The 23,327-nt window shown below is 41.2% G+C and overlaps 1 protein-coding gene across 1 annotated transcript in view; it reads right to left on the reverse strand.

Moving 5' to 3' along the window:
• LOC143998066 (uncharacterized) overlaps positions 1 to 23,327 on the reverse strand; it is a 265,657-nt gene that overhangs the window by 151,178 nt on the left and 91,152 nt on the right. The window contains exons 5-7 of the mRNA XM_077493829.1: positions 10,059 to 10,277; positions 9,340 to 9,592; positions 5,694 to 5,857 (exon numbers count right to left, since the gene is read on the reverse strand). Of these exons, the coding sequence (XP_077349955.1) occupies positions 5,694 to 5,857; positions 9,340 to 9,592; positions 10,059 to 10,277 (636 nt within the window). The remainder of the gene's footprint in view (positions 1 to 5,693; positions 5,858 to 9,339; positions 9,593 to 10,058; positions 10,278 to 23,327) is intronic.

A 23,327-nucleotide genomic window follows, 5' to 3' on the forward strand; every position in this document is an offset into this window, starting at 1 on the left:
GGTGATACAACGTCTGGTACAAAATCAGTCCAGACACTGAAAAAGTCTCAGACATGTGGTATCATCATACAAGTATGCCCATGCTGTGTGTGAGAAATATTTTATTCAATTGCCAACTTTGTGTGAAAAAATATATTTTTACTGTCCTGCCATTTTATTACCTTGAGAAAAAAAAATTATCCAAAGAAAAATGTATTAATGCCAGTCCAGTACAACATAGCCAAGCTTTACATTTCAGTTATTGTGCAAAATCAATCAAACCCAGTACATTTCTGGTCCACAAAATACATGTCAGTAAAACCAAATCCATTACAATCAACTTATTAACCCAAAGACATATCAGAACATCATGAGCAACGTATCAAAGTTTAGCATCATACAACATTCAACCCTAACAGCCTGTCCATGACCAGATCAGCCAGAGCAAGACCAGGGACATCCAGCCATGGAGCCCATAACTTTGTATTTACATGAACACCCCCTATAGTGGTAGATAATTGTTTCCATCCCCAAGGCATTACCAACTACAGTGATCCATTGACTGACCACATCAATCACCTTGCAGGTGGACAGACAGACAAGGGGAATGCCACAGCCAAAACCAGGATGCTGGAATCAGGAGCAGGAGTGTAACATACTGCTGACAGTAACATAATAATTGAATAGGTTCTAGTAGTGCTCAGAAGAAGCATTTATGTCTAAAGTAAAAATAACAGCAAGCACAATTTTAAATAATTTAAATGGCCCACAGAATTGCTTTAAAATGCAGTAGAACCTCCCTATTATTATTTCTCTTGAAAATGTTATCTAATGTTAGTATTTACCATTGCAGTAATATAACATGTAATGTTCTTTTAACCCAAGGTAACAGTTTTATTTTTCCACCTCTAATAAAATACAATATAATCTAAAATTTACTATCTTGTTTTAGTGTAAATGTATTGTTAAATATAATATTACTATGGATGAGCTTCAGATTTGTGTTGACCATGAGTTTGACCCAGATCCAAGCAGTTTGCAGTTTTCTGAATGAGTGAATGCCTAGATTTGGCTGCTTTGCCAAATCTGGCCATTTAGTTAACCCATGTTCACTCATTCTGACCTCTTACCCACACTGGCTTGTTTCCAAACAAACCAGAGGGCATTCCAGGTGATGTTATTTACCAAATATGGTCATGAGATTGTACATCCATTATCAATTACAATGGATGATGTCCTGATGACCTGCTGACAAAAAGCCATGACAACCTATACAGTTGATCTCTCCTTTACAGGTAGGCCACATGACACAGGGAACCCCCAAGCATGTTTTTTTTTAAGAAATTGTGTATTTTTAATGTTTCCCTCTGAGCCTTATTAAAGGATCTGCTCCCAAGCAAAAGATATTTATTTATTTATGTATTTATTTATTTATTTATTTATTTATTTATTTTGAAAAGCTTCATGTTTTTCATGACAGTGTCCAGCTACCCCGGCTCTTTTTGTCAAAGTTTGCAAATTGGCTTTAAAAAGGTCTGAAAAATTACAATATTTGGCTTGAATAGACTTCGATACAGGTTGTGTGGATTTTGTTATAGTGTTAAGCAAAGGTCCAACACACCGAACTTTGCCTGATTTGCTAGTCACTATATAAAATCATTACCTAGCTAAGTTTAACTACTGTATATTTCAAAGTATCAGGCCTGAATTTTATTATGTTTGGTTGTCTATTATCCTTTTAGCATACATCACAAATGTAAACAGGATTTAAATGTATGTTTCAAAGTAAAGGATAAATATTTGGCACAGCAAATGTGAACGCTTTTCATATTATAATAGTAATAATCTGCTACATTCTTTATATTTACTAACATGTGGAAGTGCTTTTGGATTTTAATTCAGAATGTTATGAAATGTACTTATTTATGAAATGCTATTGAGAAATTAATCTAGGCTCTTTAACATCAAAGGCAAATTTGATAAGCATTTCATTCTATATTTAGCCTTAGATGATGTATTTTACTAACCATTTAAGAAACAAATATCATGGATGCCTTTAAGAATGTCCTGTATATATAAGTTGGAATATAGCATTGTAGACATACTACATACAATAACCAATAAAACTCACAACTATATTATATTATTATTACTTTTTTGTTTTTGATATGTAGGGAAGAGTTAAAACTCCTGTCAATGTGTGCTGAACACCTGTGTATCCCATTGGGGAGGTTTTCTCTGTTATGTTTCTTCCCTCCTGAAATATACCAACCTGATACTCAAATCATATTGGCTGGTGCCACTGTAGAGAGAGGGATAAAAGCCATTCCCCCCTCTGCTTAACACCTTCCCACTCAGCATATAGCAGATTGATGGCTGGACGGGCCTTTCGTCCTTCTGAGTGGATGTCACATGATGTCCTTCCAGAACTCACCTCTGGCATGGCTGTAGGGCCGTGCAGCAGTGTGATATGTCACCGGCTGTGCCCACCGGACACAGCCGATGACTGATCACTACAGACTAAATAATAAAATGCTGATTTGGGTTATTTTTACCAAGGAAATGTAGCAAAATACTTTTTGACATAAATTTATGAATAAAGATAATTTATTTGCAAAATTGTATAACAGAAACAAAGAAAAAGGTATTTTTTTTTGTTTATTTAGCAAAAAATAAAGAAACCCAGTGATGATTAAATACCACTAAAAGTAAGCTCTATATGTGTGTAAAATTTATGGGTACAGTGTTGCATCACTGCACATTTGTCATTCAACGTGTGACAGCGCTCAAAGCTGAAACTTGGCCTAGGTGGGAAGGGGGTAAAAGTGGCCATAGTGGTTAATGGATTGTATACAAAATATTTATTGGCATTTAGAAAACTATTGTAATGAAGTCAATCTAAAAACAACAACTTTTCTGCTGCTACAAGGGACAGATATGTTGTATTTTACTTGACAGACACTCAGACAGTTACGGATGATGTCTCACCTCCTGTCCAGCTGATCTCTCTCAGCCTCAGAAGCCACCAGAGCAGCCGGACTGGATATCATCATCGCCTTTCTGCATGGACAGAGGAAACCCATGTGTACTTGGTACACTAAACGCCTTTTAATTCCTTATATATGTGAGTGTTTTTTTAACAAAATAAATCTTTTTAAACTTATACTGCACTTAGATAAGCACTGCCTTTTTTCCCTTTCTGTTGTGTATTTCTTGCCTATATACAAGAGTCCGGTTACCTTCAGAAACTGAATCTGAATGCTCTGGTTCCTATTTAGGTACAATAGGCCTGATGCAATAAAAAATATATACAGTACATATATTATAAGCCATTTTAAATGATATTATTTGATACATTGTGTGAAAATACAGTTTACTTAAAGCGGGATTCCACCCTAAAGTGGAACCTCCGCTGATCAGATCCCCCCCCTCCGGTGTCACAATTGACACCTTTCAGGGGGGAGGGGGGTGGAGATACCTGTCAAAGACAGGTATTTACACCCACTTCCGGGCATAGACTCCCGTGGGAGTCTACGCCATTTCCTGCCCTGCCGCGCTGTCTGCTGGGACACACACGGGTCCCAGTGACAGCGCGGAGATTTCCTATTGCGCTGCGTGACTCGCGCATGCGCAGTAGGGAACCGGGAAGTGAAGCCGTTTCGCTTCACTTCCTGATTCCCTCACCTAGAATGGTGGCGGCAGCAGCCGAGGCCGATCGATCGCATCGCTGGAACCCGGGACAGGTGAGTGTCCATTTATTAAAAGTCAGCAGCTGTAGTATTTATAGCTGCTGGCTTTTAATATTTTTTTTTTGGTGGAATCCCTCTTTAATCCAAAAGAAACATTTAAGGTATAAATAACTTTATTCAGTGCAATATTACCACTATGATTTTCTCTTGAAACGTTAACACATGGACACCAGCCTCATGAATTGCGTGAATTATGTTAAGTAGAGCTGTGCTGAGAGTGAGTGTCCTGCACCTTTCCACCACAATTTCCGGCGGCTAACAGAAAGTTACCAATCACTACTTGCAAATGGGAACTTTACGATCATTTTACCACCATAACAGCCAATCACGGTGGTCACACGATCATAAAACCATGCCCTGCCCCCCAGCATCCTAAACCTCTTAAAGGGCCGGGAGGCGCCAATAGGTTAAAGTATTGCTCAGTTATTTTTTACTGGCCCTGTGTTGCTCATACAACAAACTGTAAATATGGTGGACAGGTAGGCACAGGTACCATTTAAAACAATGTTAAAAGTTCTAATCCTTAGACCGATGCCACAGAAGTGATTCTGCTGCTAATAGCACTTCACCTGTGGCAGAGTCATTGAGAAGAGTCTGTGGAATTGCACCCTCACTGGCTAGAAATGCTGCTAAATCTCCCTTAATGGTACAAAGGAAGAGAGGAAGTGACATTTCACTGGGCCAGCTAACAATGGAACAATTCCATAAAGACTGTTAAGTAGTTTCTTTGTGATCCTGATGCTGGCTAGATGTCACCAGCATCAAAATCACATGTTTGAAAGGGCCCTTACCCATTCAGCTACAAATGTGATTTTTTTTTTGTCTGTGTCCCTGTTGAAAAGATTTCTTATAAGTTACAGTCTTAAAGAGGGAGTCCCACAATTTTTTTTTTAAAGTCAGCAGCTACAAATACTGCAGCTGCTGACTTTTAAAATAAGGACACTCACCTGTCCCAGGGTCCAGCGATGTCGGCACCTGAGGCCGAACCGTCCATCGGTCCTCGGATGCTGTCGGCACCATTTTTGGTATGGGAATCAGGAAATGAAGCCTTGCGGCTTCACTTCCCGGTTCCCTACTGCGCATGCACGAGTCCCGCAGCTCAATGAGAATATTCTGCGCTGTCTCTGTGACCCGTGTGTGTCCCAGCAGACAGCGCGGCAGGACTGGAAGAGGCATAGACTCCCATGAGAGTCTATGCCCAGAAGTGGATGCAAATACCTGTCTTAGATAGGTATCTGCCACCCCCCCCCCCCCCCCCGAAAGGTGCCAAATGTGACACCGGAGGGCGGGAGGGTTCTGAAAAGCGGAGGTTAAATTTTTGTGTGAACCTCCGCTTTAAGAGGAAATAATGAATGGAAATCTCCAGAACAAGACAAAGATGGCAAAAAAACAAAAAACACAACAAGGGCTATAGTACTTTCCCACTCTATCCTAAAGGAAATACAAATTGTTTGCTGAAAATTGGCTTCTTTCCACAGCTAACATTAAAATAGTTAAGCATCTCACGTTTTTTTTAACCATGTGCTGCTAGTATTAAGTCCAGAGGGGCCTCTGCACATTACTGAAATTGCGTAGGACATAAGCATTGTATTCTATTACTACTTTTTAAATAAAAAGGGTATCCCCATCTTTACAGGGGATTCCATTTTTACAGTTAAGACATAAAGACGTGTATCCCTATGATGAGAGGTCTGTGAGCATGGCAGATTCCCACCATGTTGATACCAGCTGGTATGCTCTATCCGACCATCTATTTTCCAATTGATTTAATGAAGTAATGAATAATGACAGCATGGGTTTGATGGCCCTAAGGAACAATGTCTTAGGTTGCAGCTGCAACAGCTGACCCCCTACCCCTATAATAATATGATGGGTGATAATCTGACATGACTTGAAAACTGCAATTTGATATATTTTTTGCTATGTGGTTTGGTAACAACTTCTAAATCTAAAATAACTTCTTACCTGAGAAAATAAAGGTAGAGTACTGAGGAAGATATGATAAAAATCATGATGTATATAAGCAAAGTGATGAGTATGCCAGGAGTGCCATATTTTTCTGTTTGAAAGAAATGCCAGTAGAGCTTTGCCGCATCTGCTATTGGTTTCTCTGTACTGTAAGAAAGTCTCTGTAGTATGAAAAAGTACATATTACTCTGGATGTGTAAAAAAAGTTATATATTCATATACATTATACATATCATTCAGTTCAATTTAAAACTAAGGATAATGTGCACATAGGCATGGACAACATCAAATCACAGGGACAGCCTACCTAATAGCCGGCAAAAAAAAATCTAATTGAATTTGATTATTATTAATGGACACAAACACAACAACATTCTAACTAAAGCCAAAAGATAAAACTGGATTAAGTTAATAAATAAAGCTCTGTGTCTGTTTATAGTCCCCTGTGCTTATTGTTGTAGATATTTTGTTGATGCACCAGGAAGGTGCCTGATAGGTTGGACTGTTTGATTGTGCATTTTATTTCTAATCAGATGAGCAATCCTTCCTAGATTCCAATACAGTGGATATAGAAAAGAATTACCCCCTTTAAAATAATCAAATTTTGTTGCTTTGCAGCTTGACATTAAACCAAACACAGTTTTTGTTTTATCCAGCTGTATGTACTCAGTGCAAATTATAACATCCAAATAAAAGATATAACACTAACATGTTAGTGGCAAGGATGTGGAATTCCCTTCCAAAGGCAGTGGTCTCAGCGGGGAGCATCGATAGTTTCAAAAAACTATTAACTAAGCACCTGAACGACCACAACATACAGGGATATACAATGTAATACTGACATAGGTTGGACTTGATGAACTTGTGTCTTTTTTCAACCTCACCTACTATGTAACTATGTAACTATGTCAGCAAAAAATAAAAAAACAGAATCTCGTAGTTGGATAAAGGATTGCCTCCTTGTGTCAGTAATTTGTTGAACCCCCTTTTGCTTTAATTACAGCCTTTACTCTGTTGGTATGTGTCTCTACTAACATTGCACATCTAGACTTTGCAACATTTGCCCACTTTTCTTTGTAGAACTGCTCAAGTTCAGTTAAACTTGATGGTGGCCGTTTGTGGATAGCAGTCTCCAGTCATTCCACAGATTTTCCATGGGGTTTAAGTCTGGGCTCTGACTAGGCCATGCAAGGATATTTTCGACCTGCAGCTAGATAGAACAAAAAATGTGTCTGTCTTCATTTCAGGCTGCAAAGCAACAAAATGTGATTATTTTAAAGGGGGTGATTATTTTATATACACACTGTACCAATTTAGATGGGAGCTCAGTCAGACCCCCCCAACATAAATTATCAAACATGGCTGATTGGTACTCACTCCAAACAACATAAGGATTGTCCTCTCAACTGACCAAAAATAGCCAGATTTCAAAGATAGCCTTTACAAAGGGCAGCTTTTTTGGCAACGATGATTGACCATATTGCTAGCCACGGGTTACCGAATCTAAAGTCATCACATGATACAATAGGACATGCCCTACTGTCTTTCACACTCAGAAATCCTATGAAAACTGTCTTGCTTGCATTATGTGGGGTTCATTTTTTGGTTACACATAGGGATTGATTTACATGGAATTCACGCATCGTTTTTTGCCCAGTGAAAGTGCATTCACTTTCATTATGTGCAGAAGGGGCAAAAAAAATAAAATATTAGGCAATATCCTGTCATTTTCAATTATAAATATTGATTTTACTAGATAAGGGTAAGATTCACAGACATTTCCTATAATACTTAGCTCCATCTATTGGTCAAATGTGGTATTTTCCTTTAAAAATCAGTTATTTACAATAAAAAATCACAGAATATAGTCCACAATTATTTGTTTTGCCCCTTTTACACATAAACAAATGTACATGCACTTTAACTGGGTGAACTTTTCATGTATAAACCTCATAATGTATACTGTTGGTCGATTTAAATAAATAGAACTGTGAGACCAAAACTGTGAAGACCTTTAATGTAGCTCACAGGGTGTAGGTTGCTTAGCAGCAATTTATAAAGCTAAATATTTATGAAAGACTGGCGATGTTATCTAAAGAATTTTACGTCACCTATCAAACTGCATATGATGTGCACCTTTCATCAAAATGACTCAGTGTGTTCTTTTGTTAACATAGATGAGTCAATATAGAAAGATAAGTCCATTTAGGATTTAGATCACAGTAATCTTTTAAATGACGGGATTATATTTAGAAGAATATAATTTAATTACCAAGCAAGGGCAAGAAAGTATTAATACAGGAATAAATGTCTTTAATACAGTAAATAATGAAAGAAAAACAGCTGTGAGCAAATTCCTCTTATTAGTTTAGTGTGTGTGTGTGTGTGTGAACATTTTTATTTATCCAGATCAAGATTTCTAGAGACAGAGGTAGCAGAGTAAATGACTCAAGTAAAGCTTAATAAAGCAATAGGTTCTGATGATATTCAAAAGCAGCCGATAACTCGGCATCATCCAAATGCAGTAGTGTTTATTGGTTAAAGGGTAAATACAACAAAAGCTGTGAGGCCTTAGACTTAGCATTTTTCCTCTGGACAAATGTTAACATTTTGTCGTGTTCTGCACTATTTGGGTTTCCTTTCACTCCTGTTTGTCCAAAGTAAAAATGCTATGACTAAGGCCTCACAGCCGAAATGCGTACGTAATTCATGTTGTATTTACCCTATAAACAATAAATACTTTGGTAATTGGATAATACCAAGTTGCCAGCTGTTTATCCATTTGAATCTTTATATTGAGTGCTAGTGGAAACACCAGTAGCCCGAGTCCCAGTTCTTCAACTGCTTCACTGGATCCCGATCTAATCAATGCTTTTTTTAATATGTGCTCTGATGGTATTCTTCAGAGAGATTTAAGAGAACTTTTAGGTAATTGGAAGAAGAATCCCTTTTAAATAGTACAATATTGAGAGTACAGTGTTGGCCAGCACTACAGAGGAAAAAGATTTGGCAGTACTTATTTCAGTTGATTGCAAAATGAGCAAACAGGCAATGAGAAAAAAGAATAGAATTTTAGAATGCATCGCTAGAGGGGTCACTAGCAGGGGAAAGGTGGCCCTGATTCCCCCATATAGATCTTTATTTATCTAGAATACTGCATCCAGTTCTGGAGACCTCACTTACAAAAAGGTAAGACAGAATGAGTCCAGGGACGGGCAACAAAAAATAGTGAAAGGTCCTTCAGGAACTTAATATGTATAGTATAGAGGAGACATGACTGAAACCTTTAAATACATCAAGGGGGTGAATATGATTCAGGGGAGCAGTATTTTTTTACTGAAATAGTGGTTGATGCTTGGAATAGACTTCCAGGAGACACAGATAGTCAGTCAACAAGGCTGAGGAATCATTAAATGTAAATTGCAATGAATGCTGGGGGAAAGGAAGCCTATTGGAAATAAACCAGTGATTTCCGCGACAACATTTTAGGTAATAAGAAGTACTAATTATTTAGGTTGTGCATGATAAATAAATATTTACGGTACTGTAGTTTATGAATTACCATATATCAATCATTTAAATAACAAAGCAATGCTTTCTTTTTCCCATTTTTAAAACCCTTTAGGAGAATTTTGTGACTTACCCCTAAGAATGCATCAACTATAAATACAGCTAAAGGATCTAGTACAGTCCAGAGACCCAAAGCAATGATAAACTTTGACAAGATAGTGGGGAATGAGTGAAACAATACTTGACAGCTCCATCTTAGTAGAATCATTGCAAGCATTGATATATTTAAGGACATTGGTCCCACCACAACCATAAACACTTCTTCCCAAGTATGCATTAAAAAATGTTGATAGGTTAGCTCAACGGTGTGAGGATAAAATGCAAACCTGTAAATAAAAACAAAAAAACTGTGTTTAGGGTGCTAGTCTATAGAAATGGATTGCAAAAAGACTGTAACAACCATTGGTCAATAGTTATTTGGTTATTAAATACTGATTTCAGCAAGGTTCTAATTTAATGCATTTCTTTGTGGTTTAAAAAATAATGCTATTTATTTTATAATTAATTGCATACAATTAAATAAAATTAGTTGACAAATCCTAATATATGTGTATAGCCATAACAATAATAATAGGTTTTTCAAGTTCACAAATTAGGAATAGAATAAAATGTTTGTTTTTTTGTGTCGCAGAAAACATTTCTGTAAATGCAAAAATGAAGTACTTTCTGCTAAATGAAAGAGTGATCTGTTATGCAATTTTATCATATTAGGTCATATAGACTAACATACTGTATATCTATCAATATTCATTACTGTAAACAGTTCTGCTTTAACCACAAAATTTTGCTTACTTTAGGACAGGGATCGAAATAGCCTGAAGAAAAAGCCACTGACTGCAGTAATGTAAATAAAGCCTTAAAAACCACATCAAGGCCATCATGAGCATAATTAACCAGAAGTCATGTGATTTCCACTGCCCCATGTCCAGTTCTGAAAATACTGCCCATATTACAAATGTGGTGTGCTTTGCAATTCTTTGATATACATGCATTTCCTTTGTTGGTTTGGTGCTGAAAGAGATAAGACACAAAATGTTGGAGAAGTGTGGGGGTAAAATGGACAATTCTAAATACAAGTTAACACAAAATTGTTTCTTTTGGCCTAGTTTTCATTCCTTGTAGGACAAAATGTATTCACTATAATTCCATCCCGCACACTGTTCATATTTACCTTCTTTTTTCTCCACTTCTGCTTTATTTAACCAACAGGAGCAAAGAGAGAATACACGTGACATGCGGCTTGGGACTCCCTCTCTGACACATATGACAGTGTTGGGTGCATGTGCAGTCATTTTGTTAACAACCATATTGTCACATGGCAGGAAAAGGAATGATATATTTGCTGTTCCATACCCAGAAGTATTGAATATTAGAGTGATGGGTAGTAAAGGGTAGATGGGTATGTGTTGTTAGCAATAGGGCATTTGGCCTACAGGTGTGCTTTAACCACTTCCCAACCAGCGCACAACGATGTACGTCGGCAGAATGGCATGGGCAGGAAAATTGGCGTACGGGTGTGTCCATTTGTAATTGCCGCCCTGCCATCACGTGCGCACCGCCGGTGGTGCGTGCGCATGCTGGTCAGGACCCCCGTGAGTCTGGTCGCGGGTCCTGCGATCGTCTCACGAGGAGGCTGGATGGGGAACTGCCGATGTAAACAGCATCTCCCCGCTCTGCTTAGCAACAAGCGACACTGATCTCTGCTCCCTGTGACTGGAGAGATCAGTGTTCATTAACACAAAGCCCCTCCCTCCCACAGTTAGTAACACGCCCCAAGACACACTTAACCCCTACACTGACACCCCCTGGTTAACCCCGTCACTGCCAGTGTCATTTACACAGGAATAAGTGCATTTGTATATCACTGATTGCTGTATAAATGACAGTGGTCCAAAAATGTGTCAAAAATGTGTCCGCCATAATGTCGAAGTCACAATAAAAATCGATGATTGCTGCCATTACTAGTAAAAACAAAATTATTAATAAAAATGCCATAAAACTATCCTTATTGTGTAAACGCTATAAATTTTGCGCAAACCAATCAATAATCGCTTATTGCAATTTTTTTACCAAAAATATGTAGAAGAATACGTATCGGCCTAAACTGAGGAAAAAAATGTTTTTTATATATTTTGGGGGGATATTTATTATAGCAAAAAGTAAAAAATAATGTGTTTTTTTCAAAATTGTCGCTCTATTTTTGTTTATAGCGCAAAAAATAAAAACCGCAGGGGTGATCAAAGACCACCAAAAGAAAGCTCTATTTGTGGGAAAAAAGGACGTCAATTTTGTTTGGGAGCCACATCGCATGACCGTGCAATTGTCAGTTAACCCCCCTGATGGTATTCCCGAGTGTGGCTCGGGGTGAGATTTTTGTACCATTAGCGGTAACCCCGAGCCACACTCGGGATTGCATCGCTGGATCCAGAAAGAGATAACTTATCTTATCTCCGGGATCCCGCAATGTATCCCCGCTGTGTACGGCGGCCGGACCTTCCGCCCGATGCACTGTGTGCCCTGGCTTCCGTTCCCTGCGAGCGTAGCGACGCAGGGAGGTGGAGCCAGCGCCAAATTCAAAAAGTTAAAAGCACAAACACACTGATACATTGTAATCCTATTGGATTACATTACTAAATAAAATAAAACTGACCTTAGCTTGCCCCCATTGCTTTATCCAGTGCCCCCGCCTGCAGTTTTACTGTACTTTGTGTCTGGAAACTGCAGAGCGACCATGGCATCAAAAAAGCGTGCCTCTACCTCAAAAGTGGCATATGACCTGGTTGAAAACAGTGACAGCGATGCAGAATCCCTTGCAGAAGTGAGTGATAGCGATTCGTGGGGAAGTTCGTCGTCAGGCACGGAAAGCGATTTTAGCGATGATCCTGCGACTTTGCCCAGTGATGTGCGGACTTGGTGCTCAATTGATTGCGGTACGGAGCATGCAGCGCCCCCAAGATTTCCATTTACTGGAACACCTGGTATCAAAGTGGATGTGGATGACAACCCATTGGCATATCTCCAACTCTTTTTGACCAATGAGGTTATAGAAAAAATTGTTATGGAGACAAATCGGTACCACGAACAACAAGCTGCTACGCATCAGAGGTTTGCAAGGAGCAGAAAGTGGGAACCAGTAACCAAGGAGGACATCTGGAAGTTTCTGGGCCTCATAATTCTACAGGTAGTGGTTGGTAAACCCCTGCAGAAGTGGTACTGGACCACTAACAAATTGCTAGCAACTCCTTTTTTTGGCACCGTCATGTCGGAGTACAGATTTTCCCTTATTATAAAGTATCTGCACTTTGAGAATAATGAGGAATTCGACGAGACTTCTCATCCAGCACCAAAACTAAAAAAGATTTGGGGGCTTTACCAAATGATTCAGCAAAATTTCCAGAAGACCTATGTACCCGACAGAGACATCAGTATCGACGAAAGTCTGATGGCCTACAAAGGAAGACTCAGCTGGATACAGTTTATTGCGTCCAAGAGGGCACGTTTTGGAATAAAATAATTCATGCTCTGTGAATCCAGCACTGGGTACATATGGAATTCCATACTTTACACCGGGAAAGGAACCAAGTTCAATGAGAGATTCGGTAACTATGGACTGGCAACCGCTTCCGTGCTTACTCTGATTGAACCGCTGCTGAATCAGGGCTACTGTGTAACCACAGACAATTTTTACAGTTCTCCAAAACTCTATGAGTTCCTTTTGCAGCATAAAACAGATGCATACGGGACCGTTAGAGCTAACCGGCATGACTTGCCACCAACCTTTGTCAATAAAAAGCTCAAGGCAGGAGAAATAGTTGCCTGGCAAAAAGGAAAAATGATGGCACTGAGATGGCGCGACAAAAAAGACGTGTGCCTAATGAGTACCATTCACAACACCTCTACTGTCATGGTACAAACAAAAGGTGGAAAAGACATCATGAAGCCCCAAGTCGTGATGGACTACAACCATACTATGGGAGGTGTTGACCGTGCTGACCAGGCCATGACTTTTTACCCAGCCATGAGGAAGCAACAGAAAAAATATTATAAAAATATCTTCAGGCACCTTCTGGAGCAGTGCCTGTGGAATGCTTTCATTATTCTAAAAAAAAATAGTGACAAGCCTGTTGTTCATGCGGACTTTGTTTGGAAAGTTGCCAAACTTATTTTCCTCAGGCACCAAACACCAACGTCTGTAAACAAATCTGGCCGTCTTGCTGCTGGCATTGTGAACCCGGAACGCCTGACTGGTCGGCACTTTATGGACCACGTTCCACCAACAGAAAAGAAGGCAGCACCCACAAGGATGTGTGTCGTTTGCTGCTCTAAGCGTGATGACACTGGAAGGAAAATTCGAAAAGAAACAAGGTTCTACTGTCCTGACTGTGATGTTGGACTTTGTGCTGTACCATGTTTTAAAATTTTCCATACCAAAGATGTTTACTGAAGCAATATGACTACCAATATTGCACTCTTGTTTGACAAAAAAAATAAATGTCAGTGTTTTTGATTATATTATTTACTAAAATGTATTGAATAAAAAGTATGATTATTATTATATTATTATTTTTTATTATTTACAGTTATTTATTATATTATAATTTATGATTTTGTGTTTCAAACTTTATCCTACCCGGGATGTCTACTAGACTTTGGTTTAAACAGATTTCAGTGAGTTATTCCTAAGAATTGCAGGCTTACAATATAAAACTCCAAATTTCCATTCAAAATAATGGTACCGCTTTCAGCACCTAAAATCCGAAATAATCATACCGCCAGGGAGGTTAAAGCATCGCAGTACCGAATCGCAAAAAGTGGTCTGGCCTTAAGCCAGCAAAATGGTCTGGTCTGAAAGTGGTTAAGATTGCTGAGAAACCAGTAGCAGAAAAAATGGGGCATATTTTATTGCACATGATTGCATAATTGAAGTGAATATTAACACATTAAGTTATTGTTTGAACATTAAACTATGCCACCTACGCAATTAAAAAGTACACCTTCTACACACTATTATCCACTCACACCTTGGTCCTCTCATGATACAGATTTACACACATAATGTTAATGGCCTTAACTCAAATTTCAAGTGACAGTTGGCATTTAGGAGCTTCAGAGATACAGGGGCAGAGGTAATATTGGTTCAAGAAACACACTTTGACAAAAGAGGCTCCTTGGCGTTTGCTTCTAAATTCTTCCCCACAGGGTTCTTAGCATCCGGCATTAAAAATAAATCAGGGGTAGTTTTTTTTATCACAAGGGGCTCACCATTCACACCCATATCCTCCTATTCTGACCCCTAGGGTCGGTTTCTGATCCTTAGAGGCAAATAGCAATAATCTGATGTGACTTTTTGTAACATCTATCCCCCAAATGCGAATCAGATGTCCTTTGTAACTAAGGTGTACAACCGCCTATTTCACACTAATCACTCCTTCTTAGTTGTGGGAGGGGGCTTCAACCTCCCATTCTCCTCGGTATGGGACAGGATGTCACTTACTAAGAAAAGACGATGCAGCCAGGATGGACTTAGAAACAGCTCTAAAATGGTACTTTGTCAAGAACAGTCCCCCAGAGATTTCCACAGGAATCCTCTGGGAGGCACACAAGTTGGTAATATGTGGACATTGTATAGCTTTCTGTTATACCTGGAAAAAGAATATTAACCAATGAGAGACCAGACAGTAAAGAGACTTTGAGACTTATGAATGAATGAATGAAATACTTGTATAGCGCACAATGCGAAACTGAATCGCCTCTAGGCCTCTACGCCTCTTAGCACCGTCAGGCGTTCTAGGAGCATAAGTTACCCACCTCATTTCCTAACATCCTATCACATTTTTGAAGGCCATGGAGCACCAAGACAATTGAATTACCCCCAAAATTACCCTATTTTGGAAAGAAAATACCCCAACGTATATTCTATGAGGCATTATGAGTCTTTTGAATGGTTAATTTGTTTCCAAAAGTCTTCAAAAAACTTGGAAAGAAAATGAAAACATATTTTTTTTACACCAAGTGGTCAATCTATAAGATATTTCTAACACATAGCATATACAGTACATAGCAAGAACTACACCCTAAAATAGATTCTTCTACTCGTCCTGAGTATGGTGATACCACGTGTGTGAGACTTTTAAACAGCCTGACCACATAGAGAGGTCCAACATGCAGGGAGCACCGTCTGGCATTCTGGAACATAAATTACACATAACATTTCCTAGTGACCTATTATACTTTCGAAGACCCTGGAGCACCAGGATAAGGGAATTACCCACAAAATGACCCCATTTTGGAAAGAAAACACCCCAACATATATTCTATGATTCATAATAAGTCTTTGAATGGTTAATTTTTTCCCACAAGTCTTTGGAAAACATGGAAAGAAAATGAAAACGTGTTTTTTTTTTCAGAAAGTGGTCAATTTATATGATATTTTTAACACATAGCATGTACATAGCAAAAATTACTCCCCAAAATACATTATGCTACTTGTCCCAAGTATGGCGATACAACATTTGTGAGACTTTTACACTGCCTGGCCACATAGAGATGCCCAACATACAGGGAGCACCATCAGGCATTCTAGGAGCATAAATTACGCATTAAATTTCCTAACAACCTATTACACTTTTGAAGGCCCTGGAGCACCAGGACAATGTAATTACTGTCAAAATTACCCCAATTTCATTGGCTCTTTACCGCGATCAGGGATGAGCTGTGTCAGGGTAACAACAAGCTTCATTCCCAGTCACCGGTCTGTGCACAAGCGCTGTACACGAGGACAGTGCATGTGACCGGCTACAATTGGATACAGCCGGTCACGTGGTAAGGAGACAATTTTTATTGGCTCTTTACACTGATCTGTAATGGGCTGTATCCCCAATCGCCATGCTGCGGGCCCCCAGGGCCCCGCAGGGGCAGCGAATAGCAAAGGACAACATATGACGCCCACCCAGGATGGCAGAGTGCTCCTGCGGACATCATGTGACTATAGGCCGGTAGGGAAGTGGTTAACCATGGATTGCTCCATTTCTGTGTTTACTTGGAGGCTTTTATTACCTTTCTAGAGTAGGTGGCAAGAGTTTAGTTTGCAAGGGCACGATCTAGATGACTTATTTTTTATTCTTGGTGCATTGGCCCCAAAGGATCAGAATCTTGCGGCCACCTCCTACAAATGTGCTAATTTTTTTAATGGTTTGCTGTCCCTCTTGCCCTAAAAAAAATGGAGAGTCTGAAAGAGATTATCAAATTTCTTGGCATTGAGTTTGACTTTCTTCAAATGAAATATCGACCACCAGCTGAAAACGTACATGCTTATCTGAAAAAGTGGCAATAGTATTGCAAGCAAAAAAAGGTTTGAATATTGTTTGTAGATTCATGCCAGATCATTTTGCACACGGCTAGCCTTTTTGACATTGGGAGTCAACAGGCCTCACCATTTAATATGTACCACTAAGGAATAGGGATGGGCTTTATGTTTGGGTTCAACATGAGTTTGACTCGAACATTGGCTGTTCACCTGTTCACCAAATAGTGAACAATTTGGGGTGTTCGCTGCAAATTCGAAAGCCGTGGGACACCCTTTAAAAGTTTATGTGAGAAATCAAAAGTGCTAATTTGAAAGGATAATATGCAAGTTATTGTCATAAAAAAAAGTGTTTGGGGACCGGGGTCCTGCCCCAGGGGACATATATCAATGCAAAAAAAAGTTTTAAAAACTGCAGTTCTTTCGGGAGCAGTGATTTTAATAATGCTTAAAGTGAAATAAAAGTGTAATATTCCTTTAACCACTTGCTTACTGGGCACTTAAACCCCCCTCAGTCCCAGACCAATTTTCAGCTTTCAGCGCTGATGCACTTTGAATGACAATTGCGCGGGCATACAACACTGTACCCAAATGAAATTTTTATCATTTTTTTCCCACAAATAGAGCTTTCTTTTGGTGGTATTTAGTTACAGCTCGGAGTTTTATTTTTTGCTAAACAAACATAAAAAGATGCAAAAAAAAAAAAAAATCATGTTTTAATAGTTTGTTATAAAATTTTGCAAACGGGTCATTTTTCTCCTTCATTGAAGTGTGCTGATAAGGCGGCACTGATAGGCTGCATTGGTGGGCACTGATGGGCTGCATTGGTGGGCACTGATAGGCTGCATTGGTGGGCACTGATAGGCTGCACTGGTGGGCACTGATAGGCATAGTTAAGGCGGCACTAATAGGCACAGATAAGGCGGCACCGATGGGCACAGATAATGCGGCACTGATGGGCAAAGATGGGCACAGATAAGATGGCACGGATGGGTGGCACGGATAAGTGGCACGGATGGGTGGCACGGATGGGCACTGATAGGTACCACAGATAGATGGGACTGATGGGCACTGATAGGTGGCACTGATATGTGGCTCTGATAGGTGGCACTGCTGGGCACTGATGGGCGGCACTGCTGGGCACTGATGGGCGGCACTGCTGGGCACTGATGGGCGGCACTGGGGTGCAGCACCTTTGAGGCAGATTGGGTGGCACTGTGGGTGGCACTGTGGGTGGCACTTTGGGGTGGCACTGTGGGTGGCACTGTGGGTGGCACTGTGGGCACTATGGGCACAGACGGGGGCACTTACTTTTACTTTTAGTTATACTTCAGGATGGCACTGCGGGAGGCAGGTGGGCACTGGCAGGTGGCATGTGGTGCCTTGCATTGCTGGCCGTGATCGGGACTGATGTCCCGATCACGGCCGCCGGTGATCGGCTTTTTTTTTTTCTCCTCGCGCTGTCAGCGCGAGGAGGAATAATAGCCGATTACCGGCTCCGTTCTATCACATGATCAGCTGTCATTGGCTGACAGCTGATCACGTGATAAGGGGTCGGGATCGACCCCTTGCACGGATCGGTGATCAGGTGAGTCTCATAGACTCGCCGATCACAGAGCGCGCCGCGCGCGCCCCTCAGGGGGCGCGCAGGCCGCTCGTAACCGGGACGACGTCAATAGACGTAGTCCCGGAAATCTAGGTCTGCGCTAATGCCGTCATTCGGCAATAGCGCGGTACCCAAGTGGTTAAATTACGTACCTGGGGAGTGTCTATAGTATGTCTGTAAAGTGGCGCATGTTTCCCGTGTTTAGAACAGTCTGAGAGCAAAATCACATTTCAAAAGGAAAAAAAGTAATTTAAAACTACTCGCGGCTATAATGAATTATCGGTCCCAGCAATACACATAAAACTCATTGAAAAAAATGGCATTGGATTCCCTCACAGGGGAACCTCGAACCAATTTTATATTTTTTTTTAATGCGTGGGCGTCCTCCCAAATTCCATACCAGGCCCTTCAGGTCTGGTATGGATATTAATGGGAACCCCGTGCCAAAATTTTTTAAAAAATGGCGTGGGGGACCCCCTCAAAATCCATACCAGACCCTTCAGGTCTGGTATGGATTTTAAGGGGAACCCCGTGGCAAAATAAAAAAAATGGTGCGGTGTACTCCCAAAAATCCATACCAGACCCTTATTCAAGCACGCAACCTGGCAAGCCGCAGGAAAAGAGGGGGGACAAGAGAGCACCCCCCTCCTGAACCTCCCGCTGTGTGACGCTTCTGTTCAGGTGACAGCTCTTATATAACAGAGGTCGGGGGCCACCCAGTGACCCTGCCCCCCTCTGACGCACGGGGTCACCCATTTACATAAACAGAAGAATCACACAGCGGGAGACTCCCATTGAGGCAGATCATCCAGAGGACGAAGCAGGGAAGAAGAAGCCAGAGGAAGATGCCAGATGAGAAGAATGGAGGAAGAAGCAGAGGAAGATAGAGGAAGAAGTGGGGGGAAGAACAAGATGGAGGAAGAAGAAGAAAACCGAAGGAAGAACAGAAGAAGATGGAAGAAGAAGCAGGGAAAGAAGAAGACATTAATAAAGGAATTGTCAAAAACTGGCTATTGTCTTTTTTAACATTTTTGACACTATTTTTGTGAAATGGTAGGGGTATATTTGTACCCCATTACCAATTACCATTCCATTACCAATTCACATGGAGATGGGATCTGGGGGTCCCCTAAGTCCATAGTCCGATAAGCCCCCATCCGCAGACCCCCACAACCACCAGGCAAGGGTTGTGGGCATAAAGCCCTTCTCCCCATCAACATGGGGACAAGGTGCTTTGGGTGGCTACCCCAAAGCACCCTCCCCATGTTGAGGGCATGTGGCCTGGTACGGTTCAGTAGGGGGAGCGCTCTCTCATTCCCCCCTCTTTTCCAGTGGCCTGCCAGGTTGCGTGCTCGGATAAGGGTCTGGTATGAATTTTGGTTCAGGGTTCCCCTGTAGGTGAATCCAAGGCCATTTTTTTCAATAAGTTTTATGTGTATTACTGGGACCGACAATTCATTATAGCCGCGGGTAGTTTTAAATGACTTTTTTCAATTTTTTTTCCAATTTTTTGTTCTCAGACTGTTCTAAACATGGGAAATGTGCGCCACTTTTTAGGCATACTATAGACACCCCCAGGTACAAAATTTAAAGGAATATTACACTTTTATTGTTTCACGTTAAGCATTATTAAAATCATTGCTCCCGAAAAAACTGCCATTTTTAAAACTTTTTTTGCATTGATAAATGTCCCCTGTGGCAGGAGCCAGGTCCCCAAACACTTTTTATGACAATAACGTTTAAGCCTTTAAAATTAGGACTTTTTATTATTCATGTTCATGTCCCATAGACTTTAATGATGTTCGCATATTCAAACAATTTTTTTGCCTGCTCGCATGTTCTGTATGTGAACCGAACCGGGGGGTGTCATCCCTACTAAGGAAGACCTGCAAAATGTCAAGGTTTAGCAACTGTTCCTTGCTATGTACAATTATAATTCATTGTGGCAGTATTCGGCCCAGTCAAACTCTGATGTGTAACATTTCACAGATGCATTTGAGAGTGTGGGTTTTCGAGGCACATTTTCCAGGAAAGTGGTACCAAAGTCAATGGTTGGTGAAGTGGACAGAACAGGGCCTTACCAAGAATTTGGCGTTTCTGTCATTATTTCCTTTAGCGGTATCTGACACCGGGGCCACCGCTACATGTGGTACTATATTGTTTCCATTTGCAGAGCTGCAGTGAAGCAGTGTGAACAGGGCACCCAGTCGTGGGTGGGGAGGCTGCTTATAACACTCCCCTGTTGGGTTAAGCTGTCCCTCAGAGATCTCCAATATCTCCTGAGGCAGCTGAAGTTGGTGGGTGGAGCTGGGGGTGTGGCTGACTCCTCCAATCCTCCCCCAGACTCCTTCACTCTGTCTGATCTGATCCTGCTTCTGAAGTAGAGGAACGAGGTGGGGACACAGCAGCCCTGAGTGTTTTCATCTCCAGGCATGGTGTAAGTTACTGCACACTGTCCTAACCTTCCCTATGCCACCCTAACCTGCCCTATACCACCCTAATCTGCCACTATACCACCCCAGCTTGCCCTATACCACCTTAATCCACCACTATACCACACCAACTTTCCTATACCACCCTAACCTGTCCTATACCACCCTAACCTTCCCTATACCACCCCAACCTTCCCTATACCACCCCAACCTTCCCTATACCACCCCAACCTGCCCTATGCCACCTTACCTTACTCTTTACCATCCTAATCTGCCACTATACCACCCAAACTTCCCTACACGCCCCCGACCTGCCCTATACCACCACAACCTGCCACTATACCACCCCAACTTGCCATATATCACCCTAATCTGTCACTATACCACCCTAATCTGCCACTATACCACCCTAGTCTGTATCACGTCACTTCCGCATATGACTCATTGTTTACTTTTTTTGGTTGTGCACGGTTTGTCCCCCAGAAGTGACGAGATTGTATTGTGTCACTTCTGGAATCGACAGCGTGCGTTCCAGCACACAACGGAGTCGGATTCACTGGGGATAGTTGAGTGTACTAATTAAAAGAGCTTGGATACGTCAGAATTCTTACTTCTATATATATGCACATTTTTCGTACGCACAAAATGATGTATATCATCAGTATATAGGTGGGACACACCGGGATATAATGAAATAGAGGTGTGGACCTCACGCCCGGCGGCCATCTTGGCCCCATGAAACCGGAAGTGACACGCGGTGACACAGGCTGATGGAATCTCGCTTAATGGGCTCTTTTTGATATAAAAGTAAGCCTGGCTGCAGTGGATGGGCACCCCAGATGATGTCTATGAGGACAAAACGTGTCGGGAGAACTCTACTGCCGCCAATTTTTATTTGAAAGCGTTTGATTAACTTTATAAATGTGAGTGTGTTACCATTTTTTTTTATAAATTTTGTTTTTTAATGGAATTACGCTATATGGCCCTATCTTTTCATTTTATGCATCCATCACTCTGAGTTGGACCTCTATTAAATTGGAGAAAACCTATTGTCACCAGTTGTGTTGGCGGAAAGATTGCTTTGACGTTTTTGGCATTCCAGCACATGCGAGTTTGAATTTCTGCAGATATTGTGAAAGCGTGTATGACCCTTGGAATATATATTCTTTTGGGTCAGATACATCTGGTAAGCCCGCATCTACAGAGGTGGTGGGATTGTCACGTGGTGTTTGCATGCTAACCTTTTAAGATCGGATGGTGTATTCGAAACTTAACTATACACGTGGGACTTGAATATCTTCATTTAACATAGAGACTTTACGTTTAAAATATTTTGTTTGACATTGTTTTGTTTTATGAACACACATAAGCACAATTTCATATGGCAAATGTTCTATTAATATGTTTCTGGTGTCTATTAGCATAAACGTTTTCACTATCGATAACACAAAAATTCTACGTGGTTGTACACGGGGATGTTATACATGTTTTTGCACTAAGTCTGCATACTATATATTTTTTTAGCACTACACTTCTTTATAAACTGTACACTATACCACCCTAACCTGCCCTATTTCACCCTAACCTGCCACTATACCACCTAACCTGCCACTATACCACCCAACCTGCCCTATACCACCCTAACCTACCACTATACCACCCCAACCTGCCCTATACCACCCCATCCTGCCAATATACCACTCCAACCTGCCCTATAACATGCTAACCTGCCCCTATATCATCCTAGTCTGCCACTATACCACTCTATACAACCCTAACCTGCCACTATACCACCCTAACCTGCCACTATATCACCCTAACCTGTCACTATACAACCCTAACCTGTCCTATTTCACCCTAACCTGCCACTATACCACCCCAACCTGCCCTATGCCACACTAACCTGCCCCTATACCACCTCAACCTTCCCTATACCACCCTAACCGGCCACTATACCACCCTAACCTGCCCTATATCACCCTAACCTGCCACTATACCACCCTAACCTACCCTATACCATCCTAACCTGCCACTATAACACCATAACCTGCCACTATACCACCCCAACCTTCCCTATACCACCCTAACCTGCCACTATACCACCCCAACCTGCCCTATACCACACTAACCTGCCACTATACCACCCTAACCTGCCACTATACCTTCCCAACCTGCCCTATACTACCCAACCTGCCAGTGTACCACCCCAACCTGCCACCATGCCACCCCAACCTGCCCTATACCAACCCTAACCTGCCACTATACCACCCCAACCTGCCCTATACCACCCTAACCTGCCCTATATGATGCTAACCTGCCACTATACCACCCTAGTCTTTGACTATACCACCCTATACTACCCTAGCCTGCCACTATACCGCCCTATACTATCATTTACATGAGCCGGTTTGGGGTGCACCCCTTGACCGTGCAATGCCTACAGAGCACTGGGCAGGATAGACAGGAGGAGATGACACAATGTTTTACTGCACCAGGTGACACCAACCCGAGTGGTGCCACTGCTTGAAACTCATATAATACAGTATAGAAGAAATGATGGGAGTGTCATGTGGAAACTCAGGACATCTCCAATGTGGTAAAAGGGATTCGATGTTTGGCTTTTGGTGGAATTGGGATTTCACCATCGGTGGTGGATAGGGTGATGGCTGCAGATTCTTACTGTTCAAATTGCGAGGTTGGTCTGACATTACTAAGCAATT

Source organism: Lithobates pipiens, unplaced genomic scaffold, assembly GCF_037356315.1.
Source record: "Lithobates pipiens isolate NorthernLeopardFrog02 unplaced genomic scaffold, aLitPip1_a1.2 Scaffold_19, whole genome shotgun sequence".
NCBI lineage: Eukaryota > Metazoa > Chordata > Amphibia > Anura > Ranidae > Lithobates > Lithobates pipiens.